Here is a 20082-nt window from a genome sequence, read left to right on the forward strand (position 1 = left end):
AGAGGTGTAGATTGAGAAAAGAAGGGGTCCAAGGATAGATCCCTGAGGAACACCAACAGAGAGCGGGATGGGGGTAGAGGAAGATCCATGAGAATGTACTCTGAAGATACAGTGGGAGAGATAAGAGGAGAACCAGGAGACGACAGAGCCCTGGAATCCAAATGAGGATAGTGCGGCAAGGAGTAGATTATGATTGACAGTGTCAAAAGCGGCGGATAGGTCGAGGAGGATGATGATTTAGTAGTGACCTTTGGATTTTGCAAGGAACAGGTCATTACAGACTTTAGTGAGTGCCGTTTCTGTCGAGTGTAGAGGGCGAAAACCGGATTGCAGCGGATTGAGGATGGCATGAGAGGAGAGAAAATCAAGGCAGCGGCTGTGAACGGCGCATTCAAGTATCTTGGAGAGGAAGGGTAGGAGGGAGATGGGGCGGTAGTTGGAAGGACAGGTAGGGTCTAGTGATGGTTTTTTGAGGAGTGGTGTGACTACAGCATGCTTGAAGGTGTCAGGGACAGTTGCAGTGGAGAGAGACAGGTTGAGGATATGACAGATGGGGGGGGGGGTGACAGTAGGAGAGATGGTGTTTAGTAAGTTGGTGGGGATGGGATCAGAAGAACAGGTGGTGCATTTCGAGGAGGAAAGAAGGTGGGCAGTTTCCTCCTCGGTGATATCAGGAAAAGAGGAGAAGGAGGCCTGGGTTGGTTGGTTGAAGAGGAGGAGGTGGCTTGGTAGTGAATTTGAGGTTGATATTCTGCACCTTGTCACGGAAGTAGTCAGCCAGTGATTAGGGAGAGAGTGAGGGGGGGGGGGTGGGAGCGGAGGGCACTTTGAGGAGGGAGTTGAGGGTGGCGAAGAGACGACGAGGGTTGGAGCCGAGAGAAGTAGTCAGTTGGGTGTAATAGTCCTGTTTGGCAATTACCACTTTAACACTTACTGCCGCCTATTTTGTAGGCAGTAAGGGCTCACTTGATACTGCATTAGTCATGTAGATGTGTTAACATGCCCGCTCTGAGCCCCCAGACATGCCATCTCCCAGAAAAATTACAAAATATTTTAGCATTCAGGTAGTTCATGCAGATCTCAAATTTACCACAGTTCACCTGGTGCATCCCACGGTAATGACTCAAAAGTGATGGATGAAGCTTCAGAAGAAAAAATTGTTTGTTAAGGATGATAAACTTCACACAGTTGTGTTTTGGCCGACTAGGCCTGCATCAGGAGTCTATTACAAAAAATCAAAATAAAATCATAAATGTACAAGCTATCTTTAAAACAGAAAAGCAACTTAAAACATAAAATATAAACACTTAACATGAAAACTTTGACAAAGTCATATAATTCTAAAATTATAACCCAATTATACCATGCTAAAAGTATAAAATTGTAAAATGGAGTGTTCAAACTAGATCTCCCACAAGACATATAGCCAAATCTAAATAAAGTGACACTACTTTATAAAAAAGACTCATAAAGGATATATAGTAGACAAAAAATTAAGGCTACATAAATAAGTTCCTCTTGTGTTCACTAAGATCATCCACTTAGAATAATTTCTAGACAGATTAAAATCAGTAAATAAATAATCAGAACTGGTAGTATATTGACATAGCAAATCAAACACTTTTTTTTTTTTAAAAGGAGTGAACGGAGTCGTAACAAATTGGCAACATGGTGTATTGAAACTTTGTAATCAATTGCCAAGTGAGAATGTTCTATGGCAATTGAGTACAAAGTTTCAATATACCATGTTCAATTGGCAATTGATTACAAAGTTTCAATACACCATGTTTCCATTTTGTTACGACTCCGTTCTCTCCTTTTTTAAAAAAACGTTTTTGGTTTGCTATGTCATTATAATTTTCATTATAATGGGTTATGTCATTATAATGGGTTATAATTTTAGAATTATCCCATTCAAACATGATCTAAGAGAAATCTCCAACGAAATCAACCAAAGCCTACACATTATGAACTCCTGGGCGGATGCATTTCGACTGAAACTAAATGCTGATAAAACCCAATGCCTAGTACTCACCTTGCAATACAACAAGAAGGAGTTTACCAGTCTCAGACACCCTAAAAATCCTAGGAGTCACCATTGACCGACACCTGACACTTGAGGACCATGCAAAAAATATAACTAAAAAGATGCTCCATTCCATGTGGAAACTAAAACGAGTCAGACCATTTTTCCCAAGGAGTGTCTTTCGATACCTGGTACAATCACTGGTACTTAGTCACCTGGACTATTACTACTACTACTACTACTACTTAACATTTCTAGAGCGCTACTAGGGTTACGCAGCGCTGTACAATTTAACAAAGAGAGACAGTCCCTGCTCAAAGAGCTTACAATCTAATAGACAAGTGAACGGTCGGTCCGATAGGGGCAGTCAAATTGGGGCAGTCTGGATTCACTGAACGGTAAGGGTTAGGTGCCGAACGCAGCATTGAAGAGGTGGGCTTTAAGCAAAGACTTGAAGACGGGCAGGGAGGGGGCTTGGCGTAAGGGTTCAGGAAGGTTGTTCCAAGCATAGGGTGAGGTGAGGCAGAATGAGCGGAGCCTGGAGTTGGCGGTGGTGGAGAAGGGTACTGAGAGGAGGGATTTATCCTGTGAACGGAGGTTACGGGCGGGAACGTAAGGGAAGATGAGGGTAGAGAGGTAGTGAGGGGCAGCAGACTGAGTGCATTTGTAGGTAAGAAGGAGAAGCTTGAATTGAATGCGGTATCTGATCGGAAGCCAGTGAAGTGACCTGAGGAGAGGGGTGATATGAGTATATCGGTTCTGGCGGAATATGAGACGTGCAGCAGAGTTCTGAACAGACTGAAGGGGGGATAGATGGCTAAGTGGGAGGCCGGTGAGGAGTAAGTTGCAGTAGTCCAGGCGAGAGGTAATGAGAGCGTGGACGAGAGTTCGGGTGGTGTGTTCAGAGAGGAAAGGGCGAATTTTGCTGATGTTAAAGAGGAAGAAGCGACAGGTCTTGGCTATCTGCTGGATATGCGCAGAGAAGGAGAGAGAGGAGTCAAACTCAATCTACGCCGGCTGCAAAGAGCAAATACTCAAAAAACTCCAAACAGCCCAGAACACGGCAGCCAGACTTATATTCGGCAAACCAAAATACGAAAGCGCTACACCCCTCCGCGAAAAACTACACTGGCTCCCACTCAAAGAGCACATCACGTTCAAACTCTGCACCTTGGTCCATAAAATCATCTATGGAGACGCCCCAGCCTACATGTTGGACCTAATAGAACTTCCACCCAGAAATGCAAAAAAATCCTCCCGCACATTCCTCAATCTTCATCCTCCCAAATGTAAAGGCTTGAAATACAAATCAATGCATGCATCAACCTTTTCCTATACAAGCACACAACTCTGGAACACACTGAGGCATATTTTCAAAGCACTTAGCCTCCCAAAGTTCCATAGAAACCTATGGAACTTAGCCTCCCAAAGTGCTTTGAAAATATGCCTGACTGCCACGTAACCTGAAATCGGTCTATGAAATGACCAAATTCCGCAAACTCCTGAAAACTTATCTCTTCGACAAAATATATCATAAGGAACAACACGTGTAACTTCACTTTCTTTAAGATATCTAAGAATGTTCTTTATATCTTTTGCCTCTATACTATCATGTACCTACATCTATGGCTTTAATACCATCATGTATTCCACCAACATGTAACCAAAACTTCCGCAAATCAAATGCAAAATCTTTTCCATTTCAATTGCTATGTATTTCAGCATCATATACCCAAATCTTGCTGTAAAACCAAATGTATATTCTTTTCTATTTCCAGTATCCATGATGAATTGTAAGCCACATTGAGTCTGCAAAGAGGTGGGATAATGTGGGATACAAATGTAATAATAATAATTATAATTATACAGCTGGTACAAAATACCGCCACACGGCTTATAACTGGAGCCAGAAAATCAAATCACATTACTCCAATTTTGTATAAATTGCATTGGTTACCAGTAGTAAAACGGATGGGATTTAAGATGCTTTGCCTTGTTTTTAAAGCTTTGAATTTGGGATGTCCTGAATACTTATCAAATAAGTTGGTTAATTATTCTTCTTTACACAATTTGCATTCTTCACAGAAGGAACTCCACACTGCCTGGTTTGGACATTGTAAGGTTGACGTCAACTCGCAAGCGAGCTTTTTCATATATTGGACTATCTTTATGGAATTTGTGACTGCACTGTTTTACTGATCTTTCTTCATGTTATGGCTTTAGTAAAGCCTTGAAAACTTTACTGTTTTATACATTTTGTACGTATGTTTATGATTTTGTTGTAAACCGCTTAGACATGATAGTAAGTAGCAGTATATCAAATTAATCAATCCAAATTCAATAGTTGTCCTTCATTTAAAAGTTGGAGAAAGGATGTGCAGACAAGAGCTCAAAATTTCTTGCCAGTTAAAAAATTTGTAACAAGTTTAAGATTGCTGACAGCTAACTTTTCTGGATATAGGGCCATCAACACCAAAATGTATTTGAATGTGTCTTGAATTTTCTATACAGGGATAGCTGCATGGCTTTCTAATTGCATACTTGTTGCTGGGTGGGGTCGAAGGGGGAGAGTTGAGCTAACCAATGTCTTAAAAAACCCCCAAAAACGTTTACTAAATTTGTGATCTCTTTAAGTTCAGTTGTAGGAAACACTCTTGTTTTGGGGTGAATGATATGAGCTAGTGTTTTGCTTTGTTTAATCTGTTAATTGTTTCAAACGTACACTGGGAAATGTTATATCTGGTAATTTATAGCATCACATGGCTTTAGTTAAGAGGAAATAAATGAACAGAATTCCTTTCTGGATATTTTATATAATGACCATTAGTCAACATTGTAAAAAAAAATATGTATATATATATATATATAGAGAGAGAGAGAGAGAGAGAGAGAAGGTTTTTTTTTTACTGTTAGCAAGTAACCAATGAGCTTAATTAAGAAATATATGCAGTAATCTACAGCTGTTGAAATAGACATTTCAAGAAAGTTAGTCATTCTAGAATTTATAGTCATTTTTAAAAATTATATCTTGCATTGGAGCCTCTAGGGCTTTAGTGGCATTTTCAGAGAATGTCTTTGTCAATGAAATATCAACCCCCTTTTGTTGGAAAGTGCAATTATTCACTTCTTAATGACCAATACAAAAAATGTTGTTCCAATTTGCATTTCTTGAGCTAAGTCCCTGATGTAAAGCACTTACATATTTATTGTTGTTACACTTTCTAGGCTTCCCTTGGCCTGATATACACAGTGTACGTTGACAGCCTGAATGTCTCACTGGAGACTCTGATTGCAAACCTTCTCACATGCCTTGTACCTGCCGCTGGGGGGTCACAGGTAAATGGAGGATAAACAGGATATTGTTTCAGTTAATTTAATTTATTAAGAAAGCAAAAACAAAAATTCTTTGAATAGTTTTACTGAAAAAGGATCTTATTTCGGTGGAATGCTGTCCCTGTGGCTTGCTTTCTGAAGACAGCATAAATTCCATTCCAGGCTAAGGTCAAAGGGTTAATTTTGTCACTGGGTTTGTTTTCTTTTAGACACACCACAAATCAAATAGTTTATGTAACTTGAAAGGTTTGTTTTTAAGTCTTAATCAGTTTAGAAAAGTTTTTCTTTCTTGTACCATTTTCCTTTTATGCAAGAAATGATCATTTATACCATATCAAGGAATATTGGAAAGTCTCTTTCCATCCCTTTTGCCTTACATGTGTGGGATATGTAAATATGAACTGTTGTTTCGACTACTGAAGAAGAAGAGTAAAAAAAAAAGGACTGTCAAGAAAGGAAATAATGACCGATGAGGTTGCATTCACCCATCGGTCACTATTCCCTGACATGTTACAAGTAAGCTCCAGCTGTTTCATTAAATTTCTGTTATCAGATTATAGTTGCACTATTAGACATAGGCCAACATAGGTTTACACAATATGCTCTGGATTCTATATATGGCACCCAAAGTTGCGCACCAAACTTTGGGCACACTTCCAAGATACATGCCCAAATTAATTGCATAATGAGCTGTGAACCATCCATAATTGGATACTAACAACTAATTATTGATAATTGGCACTCATTAAAATTTGCACATGCATATGGATGTACTCAATTTTATATGGCACAGCGCCTAACTTTCATGACATGTATCTCATAAGGGAACATGGCCATAGGCGTGTTGGGGGCGTTCCAAAAAACTGTGCACAGAATTACAGAATACTGCTTAACTGCACCTAACTTGGATGCCAACATTTCCACCAGGTTTCAGCAGACGTAAGTCTAGTGCCCAAACTTTAGGCACAGGATCTGCACTAAATGCTATTCTATATAAGGCATGCACCCTTTATAGAATTGCGCTTAGCACTGAATTTTTTTGGCACCTAAATTTCAGTGCTGTTTGTTGAATTCCCTCCTATATAAGTAAAAATTAGTTCACAGTAAAGTAGAAAAGGTTAAAAGAAGATAAAGCTATAATTTGCAATAAAAGAGAAAATTAGTAGAAAACGGTAACAGAAGAGAAAAAAACCCTTCTGTGTGATCCATACCATTGCTCCCTGTGAGCTCTCCTCCAACTCCATAAACCAAAGGCATCTTGAAACAGAAGCACCTTTTAATTTTTTTCCTGAACACTGAATATGAGGGTTTTAATCTTAGAGAGTTGGGTAAATGATTCCATTAAAATTGGACCAGTAACTTTAAACATAGATATTTTATGGTCAAAAATCAAAACCCTTATGCTTTTTTTTTTTTTGCATTGGACAGGGAGAAGTAGGGATAATGCATACTGCAGATGGGCAGACTTGGATGGGCCATATGGCCTTTATCTACTGTCATGTTTCTATGTTTCTTTATTGTTTTATTGGTACCATTGGTTCACTGTTTTCATTATTTTCTTGTCTGCCATTCACTTTCTTCCAATAATTCTCGTCACGGCGTACTATTATGTGGTGATGTTGCACATTGTTGCTGGTAAAATACATGCCCTAGAGAGAGGATATGTGGTCCACTGCATGAAGTTTATTCACAGTTAGCATGGAGAAACTTAAAACCACTTCTTGAGAGAAGGCATTAAATTCACCTGTGCTAACCACACCTGGCAGGTAGCACATGCTAATTATATTGCACTAACTGCAGTGCAGTCTTTGCCCATACCTCACCTATCCCCTTGCCATCCTGCACTAAGCACTTAGCACAGGAGTTTTAGCATGTTGGCTGTTTATTTCATGAGGTAGCTGTTAGCACTAAATCTCATGTTAACTGCTTAGTGCACTTTAGTATGTGCCCTACTGTTTCTTAACTGAGAAGAACCTTTCCTTATTCTTTGCCTTTGGATATTGTGCAAGTTCTGCTTTTCTACCATTATTTCTTATGTTTTTGGTGCTAGAATTTGGAGAGTTTGGGTCTTTATGTTGATATTCTTTGATTTTATTTTGTAGTAAATCGCTCAGAATGATTTTTCACACAAGCAATATATAAACTAATAAGTAGAAGAAACATTAGACTGTTGAAATTTCTGACTTAGGATCTCAAATTTATAGCTGGTGTTTGAGCAGAAATATTTTAATCTAGTTTACTAAGAACTGTTTCCTAAAATGTAAATGCTAACTTTGTACAATTTTGACCAGACATGTGTTAATGTATATTTTACATATATAAAGAGGGGAATGAATATAGTCTTCACACAGAATGTTGCATTTTTGAAAATTTTTGTCACATTATAGCAACTAATCTAGCAATAATCCCTAGAAGTTACCCAGACAGGACATTGACAGTAATGTTCTTTCCAAAGGTATAGATGATATGATCTAGGGATGCCCATGGAAAACATTTTTGGCTTGTTGTAATTTTCAAAAATTATTTTTTGGTTAATTTCAAACTCATTTTTCCCCGGATTGTATATATGGTGGCCAAAATTGGCAGCCAATACAAGAAGTGCGCCCAATTAAATTGGAAAAGGAGTCAATTAGTGCCAGTAATTGGGTGCTAATTGGCATTAATTTGAAATTGAGCACACATTTTACTATGCACTATTCTAGTCCATGAAAATGTGTGCCCAAATCCTATAGCATGCACCACAAAAGGGAGTGTGGCCATGAGAGATGCATGGGCGGGTCAGGGGTATTCCTAAAATTTGCATGCAGCATTATAGAATACCAGGGATGTGCGCCAGGAATTATACCAGTCTTTAATAACTGATTGTTAATCTACTATTATGTTCTACTATAATCATGTTACCCAAGAGCATTCTGTAATACCCAAAGTATATTTTCTTATGTATTTCCACTAATCATGATATATTGTAAGCCACATTGAGCCTGCAAAGAGGTGGGGAAATGTGGGATACAAATGCAATAAATAAATAAATAAAATACCTGATTTCAGCAGGTGCAAATCCTGGTGCCGAAATTTGGGCACTGAAATAAGCACTCTATGCTATTCCTTAATGGGCACTCATCTTTGAGTATCCATTATAGATTATCATTGAGTTCCATTTACTGAATCTAGCCATTGTGCATTTAAACCTTTTGACAAGAGTAAAAACTTGTTACTCCCCCAAATTGATTTTACAAGTGTTGTTTTGTAGGTTAACATGTGTTAAATCAATTTTATATGTAATTCTTTGCACATTAAACCAAATGCTTTCAGCAAATGCACATCAGTATTATAAACATGTTTAATTTTAGGTGTTAATCAGTAGCCATTTAAGAAAGCTGTTTACATACCTTGTCAGTCATAAGAGGGTGAAATAACAAAAATGTGACTACCATGTTTATTTAGAGGAAAAGTGATACCATGCAGAACACAACCTGGAATAGAACTGAACGCGCTTATGTTTTAAAAAAGGGGGTCTCTATCTGCTTTAATCGTAATAATCTCTCACATTGCAGCCATATGGGAAATCATCATCATTCAGAGTATATTGATATGTGTAGGCTGTTGTATATTTCACAAGCTTTCAAGTTCTCCCCCTTATGGCTTTGTTTTAGCATTTCTCAAAGGCCTCCTAATCTGTGCTTGAAGCTTCATATTGTTTTTCAATGTTGGTTGTAATGAGGATAGCCAAAAGTGTCTGTCTTCAACGGAACAAAATGAACGATGATTATGGTCTTTTAAAATTTCATTTGATATCTTCTGTCTACAGAAGCTGTTTTCTTTGGGAGCGGGAGACAGACAGTTGATACAGACCCCTTTGCATGACAGCCTTCCTGTTACAGGCACCAGTGTGGTTCTTCTATTTCAACAGCTGGGTATGTTTATTGTTTTTGTTTTCTTCAAGACAGCTCAAATTGTATCAAGGATACAGTTCCCTAAAGTTGCAAGTTAATAGTTAATTATATGTGCAGTGTAGCTTGTTGTTAGAAGTTTAAAAGAAAAGACTAGAACATCACTTGAATGAGTACCTTTGTTTTCATGCTGATACATCCTCTAACTGGATCTTATCTAAGGGCTGTCTTCACTGTCAGGAAGCACTTGTTCTAGATAACACTGTCAATTCTGATCAAACTTTGTAAATCCCAGATGGCATTGCTGCATCTTAAAACTATTTGTAAAGAGGATGTTTCATGAGTTTTGCTTGCATTTTAATCCTGGTCAGATTTGTTACTGTTCTATGAATAATTGTTAGTATTTTAAGTGCTGCAGAAGCATGATTTGGAAAGGACAGAATAAGCTCTGGACAGTCATATATGGGATTTTCCTTATGTCATTCTTTGGGGAGTGTTGGGTACTCAGGTTTGTATGAAAATCATAGAAATGACCTAACCTACTGCTCTAAGATACTAAAGTATACTGCTTGTTTCATTGTAAGACAAGAATGTATACTGGGAATCTTCATGTTAGTTGTAAGGTATTACTATTGCTCTATGCATATCAAATATTTAGGAGGGAATTTTGTAAATGATTTTTTTGTGTATATAGTTCACGATACTCGTTTAAATTGCCTCTTACAAAATTACCTCATGCATAAAAGTACAAGTGGTTCAGTTAGGTGTATGCTTGGTATGTCTTTAGTGTAGGCATGTTCAGGTGGAGGAGTTTGGATGGAGTGCGGTCAGAGTTCTGATTTTTGCACACATTGTACACACTGATATTTATTCCTGATTCTAAGCAGAAGTAAGTGCTCACAGCTTCAATCTATCTCTGCAGGATTTGTGCTAGTATTTTGTAACAGCACATAGGCACCTATCAGGGGCGTAGCCAGACCTCGTGGTAGGAGGGGGCCAGAGCCCAAAGTGGGGGGACACATTTTCGTCTGCCGCCCCACTGCCTCTCCCCCAACTACTGCCTAGCCGCTCCCCACCACCACCTCGCCACTTGCCCTGCCGCACTTCACAACAGCAAATACCTTGGCTGGTGGGGGTCCCCAACCCCCGCCAGCTGAAGCCTTCTCCAGCGCCACCGCATGCCCTGCCCAGGAGGAAGAGAGCCGGAGACCGGCGCTGGACAAGGCATCAGCTGGGGGGGGTTGGGGACCCCCACCAGCCAAGGTATTTGCTGCTGTGAAGTGCGGCAGGGCAAGTGGCGAGGTGGTGGTGGGAAGCGGCTAGGCAGTGGGGGGGGAGAGGCAGCAGGGCGGCAGACTAAAATGACCCAGATGACATTTTTTGGGGGGGAGGGGGAGGGGCAGGCCCCTGTGGCCCCACCTAGCTACGCCACTGGCACCTATTATAAAATCAACCTCCAGAAAGGCATGCTAAGTTAAGCACCTTGGTTTAGAGAAGCAATGGTTAAAATTGACTCAGTAAAAGAAAGCTGCACATATTTTACTATGGCCATACTTGGTGATTTTAAAAATCTCAACCCAAGACACCTCTTGATGATTTTCAAAATTTTATCCCAAGACACCTCTTAACTCTTGCCATATTCAGTTTTTACACATATCTGTGTATAAAGGTGCAGAGGTTTCAGACTAACTATAATTAAGCAGATTTCTACATTATATATTTTATTTAATTATTTGTATTTATGGATCATTCCTCTTACATCTGCTTGAATTAATTTACAATTTAATCACAACAAAACTCATACAGCATAAATATCAAGCTATCATACACAGCCATAAACAATGAATAACCTGCATCTGAAACATTCATTATATAAATACTTTTGTTCAAATTTGCATTTCAAGTTATTATACATTAAAGCAGTGGTTCTCCACCTTTCTTCTGTTATGACACACCTGACAGACAACGTTCATGTATGTGACCCACCGAATAGTAAAATTCACAACTGAACAAAGGCACCCCTGCAACCAGTCACAGAATATATATATATATATATATACACACACACAAGGAAATAATCATTAATACAATATATATACACACACACACACACAAAAGGAAATAATCATTAATACAATTGTTCTAAAGTGGAGCTGTATGATCAAAAGCCCACAATCTATACAGAGATAAAAAATAAAAATAGAAAACTAGTTCAAGAAAAAAGCACTATGAGTACATTCTTACCCTTAGAATAAAAGTACCTCCTGAGTACTAATTAATAAATGGTTTTGCTCTCCCCATCTAAGATGGCCTGTAATTGGGATGGTTCAAAAAATAGAGCTTATTCTCCAACCAAATACAAGGAAATCTCAGAATGTCCTTCGCCCTCCTCCCCCGAGATCGCTGCCACTCGAGATCACCACCGCTCTCCCCTCCCCCTACATTAAAATGACAGCTTCCCGCAGCCCCGGCCTCCCCGCCATCCTCTACACCCACGAGGCACCGCCCCCCTTGAGGTCGTCTCCGCCACCGCTCCCCCTTCACCCGCCCCCCTCCGTCTGCCACCGGGCCAGGCCCTCACATTGCCTCTCACCTCCGTGTGAAGGCGCTGTAGCAAGCAACAGCTGATCGCTTCCCTTCGGACTTCCCTCCTTTCCTCTCTGGCCCGCCCTCATCTGATGTAAGACGAGGGCGGGCCGGGGAGGAAAGGAGGGAAGTCCGAAGGGAGGCGATCAGCTGTTGTCTGCTGCAGCGTCTTCACACGGAGCTGAGAGGAGCTGTGAGGGCCTGGCCCAGTGGCGGGGGGAGCGGCAGCGACGATGACCTCAAGGGGGGCGGCGGGGGCGGTGCCTCGGGGGTGCGGAGGATGGCAGGGAGGCCGGGGCTGCGGGAAGCTGTCATTTTAATGCAGGGGGAGCGGTGGCAGTCTCGAGCAGTGGCGATCTCGGGTGGGGGAGCGAAGGGTCCATAGGCACAGCTCATCTTTTTTTTTTTTTTTTATATATGTAGTGAAGGACAACCTGGGGAGGGGGCTGAGCTAAACGCGCTGTGAGAGACTTCCAGATCTCTCAGCTGAGTGAAGCACGTCCATAAAGGACGTCCCTGATGAGCACTTTTTTCCCCGATTTTTTTTTTTTTTTGTAACATTTCAATCTCGCTCAGCCCCAACGACAGGTACAGACCTCTCGTTAGATTTTCCAGCATTAAGGCAATCGGAAAAGGTTAGTGCATCTCATTACAATAGGGTTTCTACACAATTTGCTCATCTGCATTCCATTTTCGTTAGCTGCTACCGTCGTCGGAAAATGGCCTTTAGTGCATGCCAGGGTTTACTACTTGCTCGTTAGTGGCTCATTAATGACTCGTTAATTGCTCATTAAGTTTAGTGCATCTGGCCCACAGTCCATGCCCTAGTTTAAATCCCCAAGCACTTCCTTGCAGTGCACAGGTTCACGTCACAGCTCCAAACCCCAAACACTTCTCAGCAAGGCACAAGTCCATGTCATAGTTCAAAATCCCAAGCACCTCTCAGCAGGGCACATGCCCATGTCATAGTTCAAATTCCAAGCACTTCTTCAACCCCTCACCTTCTCCTTGATGGTAACAGCTGCCTGATTCTTTTTCCATGTGCCAACAGCCTCCCAGCCAGGTTTGCTAAGAAGCCCTTTAATTTCTTTCCTTGTACCAGGGCCAGAGCAGTCACGTTCATGGGCTCATTACCCCAGGTCTCTCCTGCTTGAATCTCCTCCCTCCTCCCAGTCCATTAGTTCTATCCCTTTATGCTCCTCAGCTGTTCCTCCCCACCCTGATTATTTCTCATTACCCAATCTCTCCCTTCCCCCTCAGTCTCCTGGGACTTGTAGTTCTCTTTCTGCTCTCTTTCTTCTTGCTTGGTAACTTGCATAGGTTCCTGGGACTTGTAATCCTCCTTCCCCTTTAGGTCTTTAAGATACTTATACTTCCCCGGAGGAGTGGCCTCCAGGCCCCTGTGAACTTGGGATTTGTGGTTGGACTCAGGGCGAGAACATGTGCCTGTCCTGCTCCTTTTTCTGGTCCCTTCTCCCTGTATCCTCATGGGTTCCTCACAGTACATGCTGAAAATTGCCTCTGTCAGAGGTTCATTAAACATGAACAAGCTCCCATCCCAATACCCCCCCCCCCCCCCCCCCCAAATATCTAGGACAGGTTATATAGACAAATTTGACTAAAACAGGTCCCGCGGAACTCATCTGAAAATTAAACTTCCAAATTATTCAGCACCACCGAATGAACCCTATCAGTAAACATGTTTCCTCCACAAATTTATAAAACAAGTCCTTGAGAGATGATGTCAAAACCATTAAATTAAGCTGTCTAGTATAATTATCCAAATTCTCAAGTTTTCTATAGACCATTGCCTTGTTCTGTAATGTTGAAAATGAACAACCCTAATTTGGGAAAAGTCATGCTTTAATTGCTCCAACTAGGTCCCATGGTTGAAAATATGAGATTCCAGCTGAAAAAGCTTCTTGTCTTTCGGTATATTAGAAGAAACAAAGCAGCCTGTATGATTTCTGTTGCTTTAACCAAGAGATTTAAAGTATATTAAACTGAATCTCTTGTTGAACACTGTAGCTGTTCCATACCAATAGGAAGCTGATTCTGGGACAATCTTACAGTCTCCATAGCAGCATTTTCTCTGGCTCAGACAACACACACGACAGCACCAAACCTTCCAATGAGAGTGAATCTGATAACACAGCAGTTTCTCATACATAGGCGTGCAACTATGGAATGCACTGCCTAATGTTATAAAAACAATGCACGACCTAACAATCTTCCGAAAACTACTGAAAACCAGCCTGTTCAAAAAAGCATACCACAATGATTCATCCCAAATGAACTTTCTATATTTGACGATTTAACCACCCTTTACTTTATTCTATTTATGAACTTTAATGCAATACCACCTTGTAATTTATGCTATCATCAATGAATAACAATGCTATACTGTATAATGTACATGCTATACCAATCTGTATTTCTCAGATCCGGAAGTGGCGACTGTCACTCCGGCATTATGTAAGCCACATTGAGCCTGCAAATAGGTGGAAAAATGTGGGATACAAATGCAACAAATAAATAAATAAGGAGAGATGGCCCCTCCCGATGCCAGGCCTTGAAGTGCCATTTCTTCTGCTATCTGGCACAACTGCACACTCACCCTTTCTGTGGGGCCTGGAGGTGTCTCAGGACCCAAAGGGGATGAGCAAGACATTGCTTCCCCAGGAACAGCTCTTCCTTCTTTCTTGCAGTGGAGTGCCAGAAGAAGGTAAGTTTTTCTGACAAAATCAGAAATCAAACTTGGTATGGTCTCAGAACAAGTCTGCTAAGGGCAGAAGGACACCCCAGTGTACTTTTTCTACTTAGGCATCAAAGAATATACAGACAAAAGTAAAGAAAATAAAATTTAGCTATAAATACTTGTATCATAATTCCATTTCATACAAAAGTAATTGTATACAAAAAATTTAAAAATAAGCCATTTTCAAGCATGACAAGAGTAATTTTATAATAGGGTACCTAGTTTAATAGAGCAGGAAAGTGCCTATATTTAGCCTAGTTTTATAAAGCCTGTTTCTTTATAAAATAGCAGCACAAATCCTGCAGAAATAGCACCTAGATTTTGGGTGCAGACATTCACACATGCTTGGAAGCAGGACTAAATGTTAGTATGCATTTTATAAAATATGGTTGTAACTTGTAACTCTGCTGGTACAAGCTCCTTTTCTGAGCATATCTACTCTACAAATATGCACTGGCTTGTACTGTGACCTAATTTCATAAGAAGCAATTTACTTGTTTAAAACAGTGTTTTGCATGTACTCAGTCATAGGGCTGGTATAACCTAAATCTGTCTTGCCTAGTTGGGGAAAGGTCCTTTTGAACAATCAGGATCTGGTACCTCTGCTGAATTGTACCGAATAGCATAATTTACTGTTCAGCCGAATACAAATGATTGGCATTGAGCTTTAACATAAATAATAAAAGAAGCAATGTGAAATCAGAGATCAAGTGGTAAGTTCAGTAGGATTTAGCACAGTAGATCCACGGATTATTTGTATTTGAATTAAATCACTATTTGGCCACATACGAATAATGTGTTTGGGGCTGAATCGAATACAAATACAGCCCTACTTGTTGAAAATATTGAAGAAATACCAAACTTACCACTCCGAAGCTAAATCGAGCCCTTGTAGGGCAGGTCTTCTGACAGTTTCCATTACTATGTCAGTGGTTTCAACTGGCAGCTGGATTGAGAGCCTTAATTTCATGTCACATGGTTTAATCAGTGGATTTCAGATGGTAATGAGTGTTACCTGCTTTGAAGGTAACTACGAAGAGAAAGCTAGAAATCAAACTGGATTATTATGGTTATGATGCAAATAGAGCTACTGTGTAGATAATAAATGCCTGATATGTGTACGTATGGATGTGACAAAAGAACAAATTCTGAGTTGTTCCTGAAATATTCAGATGCTAGCATCCTTTTTCGTAATGATTTAGGCTCTTGACACTCAGTTTTAATCAATAGTTTTAGGAGACTCTTGTGGGTTTTTCCTCTAATTTTTATCTTTATTGGAAATACTTCACCATGTAAAAAAGTGGAAGCCACCACTTATCCACTTTTATTGTCCACCTCTTTATTCACTATATTATAGCTGTTATCCATTTTGTGTTATCTTGTAAACCTGTTATATTATGTAAGCCACATTGAACCTGCTAATGAGTGGGAAAGTGCGAGGTATAAGTGTTACGAATAAATAAATAAATAAATAAATAATTTGCTAGCAGAATGTTATTCTGCTACCATTAAGATGTGTTATTTTACTGTTAACTGAGCTTATTAATAGGAGGTATGTGTACTAAAGGGTATTAAGCTCTAATGTGTGCTTAGCGCATGCAAAAACACTTACTGCGAAGTGTGTTAGTGTTTTGTGGTAAGTAATCTGTTTGTGTAGGTTAATGTGCCCATAATGCAGCAGCCCTTAGCGCCTTCTCAATAGAAGATGGTAGGTGCTCTCCCTTCAGATTTTTTCAGGTTACACGTGCTAATGTGAACATTAGTGAGTGACCTGAAGGATAAATACTGGAAATTGCCGTATTTTCCAAGTGCACTGGAAATGGGCTTAGTGCATGCTCCTGCGCTAGCATGCACTAAGCCCATATACTAGCGCACTTCAGTAGACATATCCCTTGGTGTCATTGCATAAAATGGGACCCATAATAAAATAGCACAAGTTAGTGATAAAATAACGTTTTAATGGTAGCCTACATTGATAACTACACCCTTTAATTTCTATTTGGTATACAGCATTTGCTGCAGTTTTCCTTAATATCAGCATTACTTAGAGATTATTTTTTTACTATCATGACCTATTTTTTTTTTTGGGGGGGGGGGGGGGGGATTTAGGGCCTCTTTTATCAAGCCACGCAGCAATGGTGACGGAGCGCATTCAATGTGAATGGGTTTTGTTGGTAATGTAAGTCAATGGAGTCAATAGTCAAAGCAATTTAACTGGCCAGGAAAAGACCAACAAGTGTAAATGTAATACATCTCCACTTTACCTATAATCGGAACGGTTCCTTATCAGGTATCTGCTAGAACGCATATTGGGGGCCTTTTAGGCCCCCATGCTTACATTTTTGCTATTATCTGCAAAATTACTTTAGTTAGAATTTTGAAACTCAAGGTATTACTCAAGTATGTCATTGTTGATAATATCCAGTTGTTCATATAATTTTTTTTCATAGGCATTATGGTGTAACAATGCTTGTTTGGTGAAAACTACATCTGTACGAATTGGGGGCCTTTTAGGCCCCCGCTGTTTTTATCATGTTCTCAGAAGTGTTTGTGTCTCAAGTTACTTTATTTGTACTCAGTAATGCTGGTGGAGGGGCCAGGGTGTGGATAATAACATGTGAGGATGTCATGTGATTTTTGGAGGGAGTGATAAGGCCATGACATCACCTCAGGTCCTCTGAACACTGAGGACAGTATACACTGTGAGCTAATTGCTGAAGGACCTGTGATAAGATAAGCTGTTGAGAGGAAATCTGTTTCATTTTCTAACATCTAGTCAGCAATGGCACAGTCTTCCTCCAAGTGTCTGACTGACCAAGAGATTGAAGCGATTATGTTTCAAAGCGATGATGAAAGTGAACTATCTTTGTCTGATGAAGAATATCTGCCACCAGCTAATCAAACATCCTCATCCAGTGATTCTTCTGATGATGAAGAAGTGAATCTAGTGGATCCTCAAGAAGTGATAAGTAGAACATCCAAAACAAATGTTTTTTGGGACAGTAATCCTACATTAGTCGGACGTACTCCAATACACAATATTGTGAGACAGGCTCAAGGAGCTGTGGGAAGTCCCAGTTACTTTACCCCTAAAGATGTATTCTGTACTTATTTTTCTGACAATATTGCAGAAGAGGTCCTATTATGTTCAAACCTAGAAGGAAGACGTATCGCTTCAGCAAAAAATAAGTCCTGGAAAAATATCTCAAAAGAGGAACTTTATGCATATATTGGACTTTTCCTGCTGGCAGGGAGTCAAAAATCGTATGATGTCCCAATACGAGAATTATTTCTGGACCCACTTTCTGATCCACACTATAAGGCGACAATGTCAGTGGGCAGATATGAGGAAATTAGAAGGATCATTCGCTTTGATGATAAGCGAACTCGTGCAGCGAGGTTTGAAACAGACAAATTAGCCCCTATCAGTTATATCTGGAACATATTTATCAAAAATTGCACAAAACTTTACAATCCTAGTACTAATGTTACTGTAGATGAGCAACTTGTACCGTTCAGAGGACGCTGCAAATTCATACAATACATGCCCAGCAAGCCAGCCAAGTACGGTATAAAAATCTTCTGGATGTGTGATTCTGCAAATTATTATGGCATAAATGGCGTAATCTACTGTGGCAAAGAGGTTGGTGCACCAGTACAGAAGGATCTGGGGTCTGAAATAGTCAAAACTCTTGCTGTTCCAATATTCAATTCAGGTAGAAACATCACCATGGACAATTATTTCACCAATGTTGAACTAGGCAATTTTCTGCTTGCAAAAGCTATTACACTTGTTGGTACTATAAAGCAAAACAGACGAGAAATTCCAGCAGCACTCAAACACAATCGTCAGCGAGCACTTTATGAGAGTGTCTTTGGATTCAATAACAAAGCGACTTTGGTATCTTACAAGGCAAAGAAGGAGAAATCTGTAATTTTACTCAGTACCATGCATCACGATTGCAGTGTTGACAGTAATAACCAAAATTGAAACCAGAAATCATCCTGCATTACAATGCAACAAAAGGAGGTGTATATAAAATGGATGAGATGGTGGGAGAATATTCGTGTAAGAGGCAAACAAAACGATGGCCTGTAGTACTATTTTCAAATATGCTTGATGTAGCAGCCCTAAATTCATTCATTATTTATACAGAAACTCATCCTGAATTTCATGCACAGAGGAAGGACAGGAGACGCTTATTCTTGAAGGACCTTTGTCATGAACTTGTAATACCTCACATGATAGAGCGAAGCGACTTGAAATGCTTGCCAAAGAAAACTAAAGAAGCAATGAAACGGTGTGGCGTACAGTTTCAGATTACTCCAGAGCCAGGAGAAAGAAAACGAAAGCGTTGTTTCATGTGTCCAAGAAACATAGAGAGGAAAACTGAGCGATATTGTTCCACTTGTAAGGAAACTGTTTGCAAAGAACACTCTTCTGAAAAAATAACATGTCAGAATTGTTTGGAAGACTAATATAATAGAAAAGAAAGTTAGAATAAAAATGTAGCTGCAGCTAGTTTGCTATAGATTTCTATGCATTTTTGTGTGTTTTCATGTCTTTGCGTGAAATTTGGGAAAAAAAAGATTTTTTGGTGTTTTCTGTGAAAAATTATAATTAAAATGTTGTCCACTATTCATATTTTATTGAGCAATTTTGAAATAAACTTGTGAAAGTTATTTAAGTGTGTTTTTCTACATTATGTGCATGGGGGCCTAAAAGGCCCCCATGACGTTAATATGTATATTTTTAACGTCATGCGTTCTAGGGTTAATTCTTTATCATGTCATGCACCCTCTCGCAACACTAACTGTCTACTTCCTGATCTATTATCCACTAAGAACGATACATTGTAAGATAGTTTAAATTTCTATTATGTAACGCTTGATCTTTATGTAACACTAATTGTCTATTTTCTGTTCCATTATCCACCAAGAACAATACATTGTAAGATTATTTAACTTTCTCTCATGTTATGTTCGATCTTTATGTAACACTAATTGTCTATTTCTGTTCTATTATCCACCAAGAATGATACATTGTAAGCCACATTGAGCCTGCAAAAAGGTGGGAAAATGTGGGATACAAATACAATAAATAAATAAAATAAATAAATTACTGCACTGGGAGCCGCTAGCATGACTTGATAAGAGGCCCTTAATGGGAAAATGTTAAAAGCATTTTTAATCAATTTTGGGAAAATTAGAAGTTTTGAAAAGCATGCAAATAGTTACAAACACAAAGTCTTACAAAATGTAGTAATTAAAAACTGTACATGATACCTCTCACTTCCCTTTGTTATGTTGGGAAATATGGAAAGTCCATGTATTTCTTGCCACATAGTAGCTGTTTAATGGATAAATGAGTCAATAGGTCTCTTGTCAGTGTGGCACCTTTCTCAAGCACTGTACTGGTGAGAGAGAGAAGAACTTGTATTGAGGCCAGATAAAATCAAAACCTTTACTGCTAATCTTAAATATTCCTT

At 39.6% G+C, this 20082-nt stretch overlaps 1 protein-coding gene across 3 annotated transcripts in view; it reads left to right on the forward strand.

Moving 5' to 3' along the window:
* Nucleotides 1–20082, forward strand: part of SBF2 (SET binding factor 2) — a 919918-nt gene that overhangs the window by 430455 nt on the left and 469381 nt on the right. For all 3 annotated transcript variants that reach the window (XM_030200990.1, XM_030200991.1, XM_030200992.1), the window contains exons 5-6: nt 5252–5362; nt 9168–9273. In XM_030200990.1, coding sequence (XP_030056850.1) covers nt 5252–5362; nt 9168–9273 — 217 coding nt within the window. The remainder of the gene's footprint in view (nt 1–5251; nt 5363–9167; nt 9274–20082) is intronic.

This window comes from Microcaecilia unicolor, chromosome 4, assembly GCF_901765095.1.
Source record: "Microcaecilia unicolor chromosome 4, aMicUni1.1, whole genome shotgun sequence".
Lineage (NCBI taxonomy): Eukaryota > Metazoa > Chordata > Amphibia > Gymnophiona > Siphonopidae > Microcaecilia > Microcaecilia unicolor.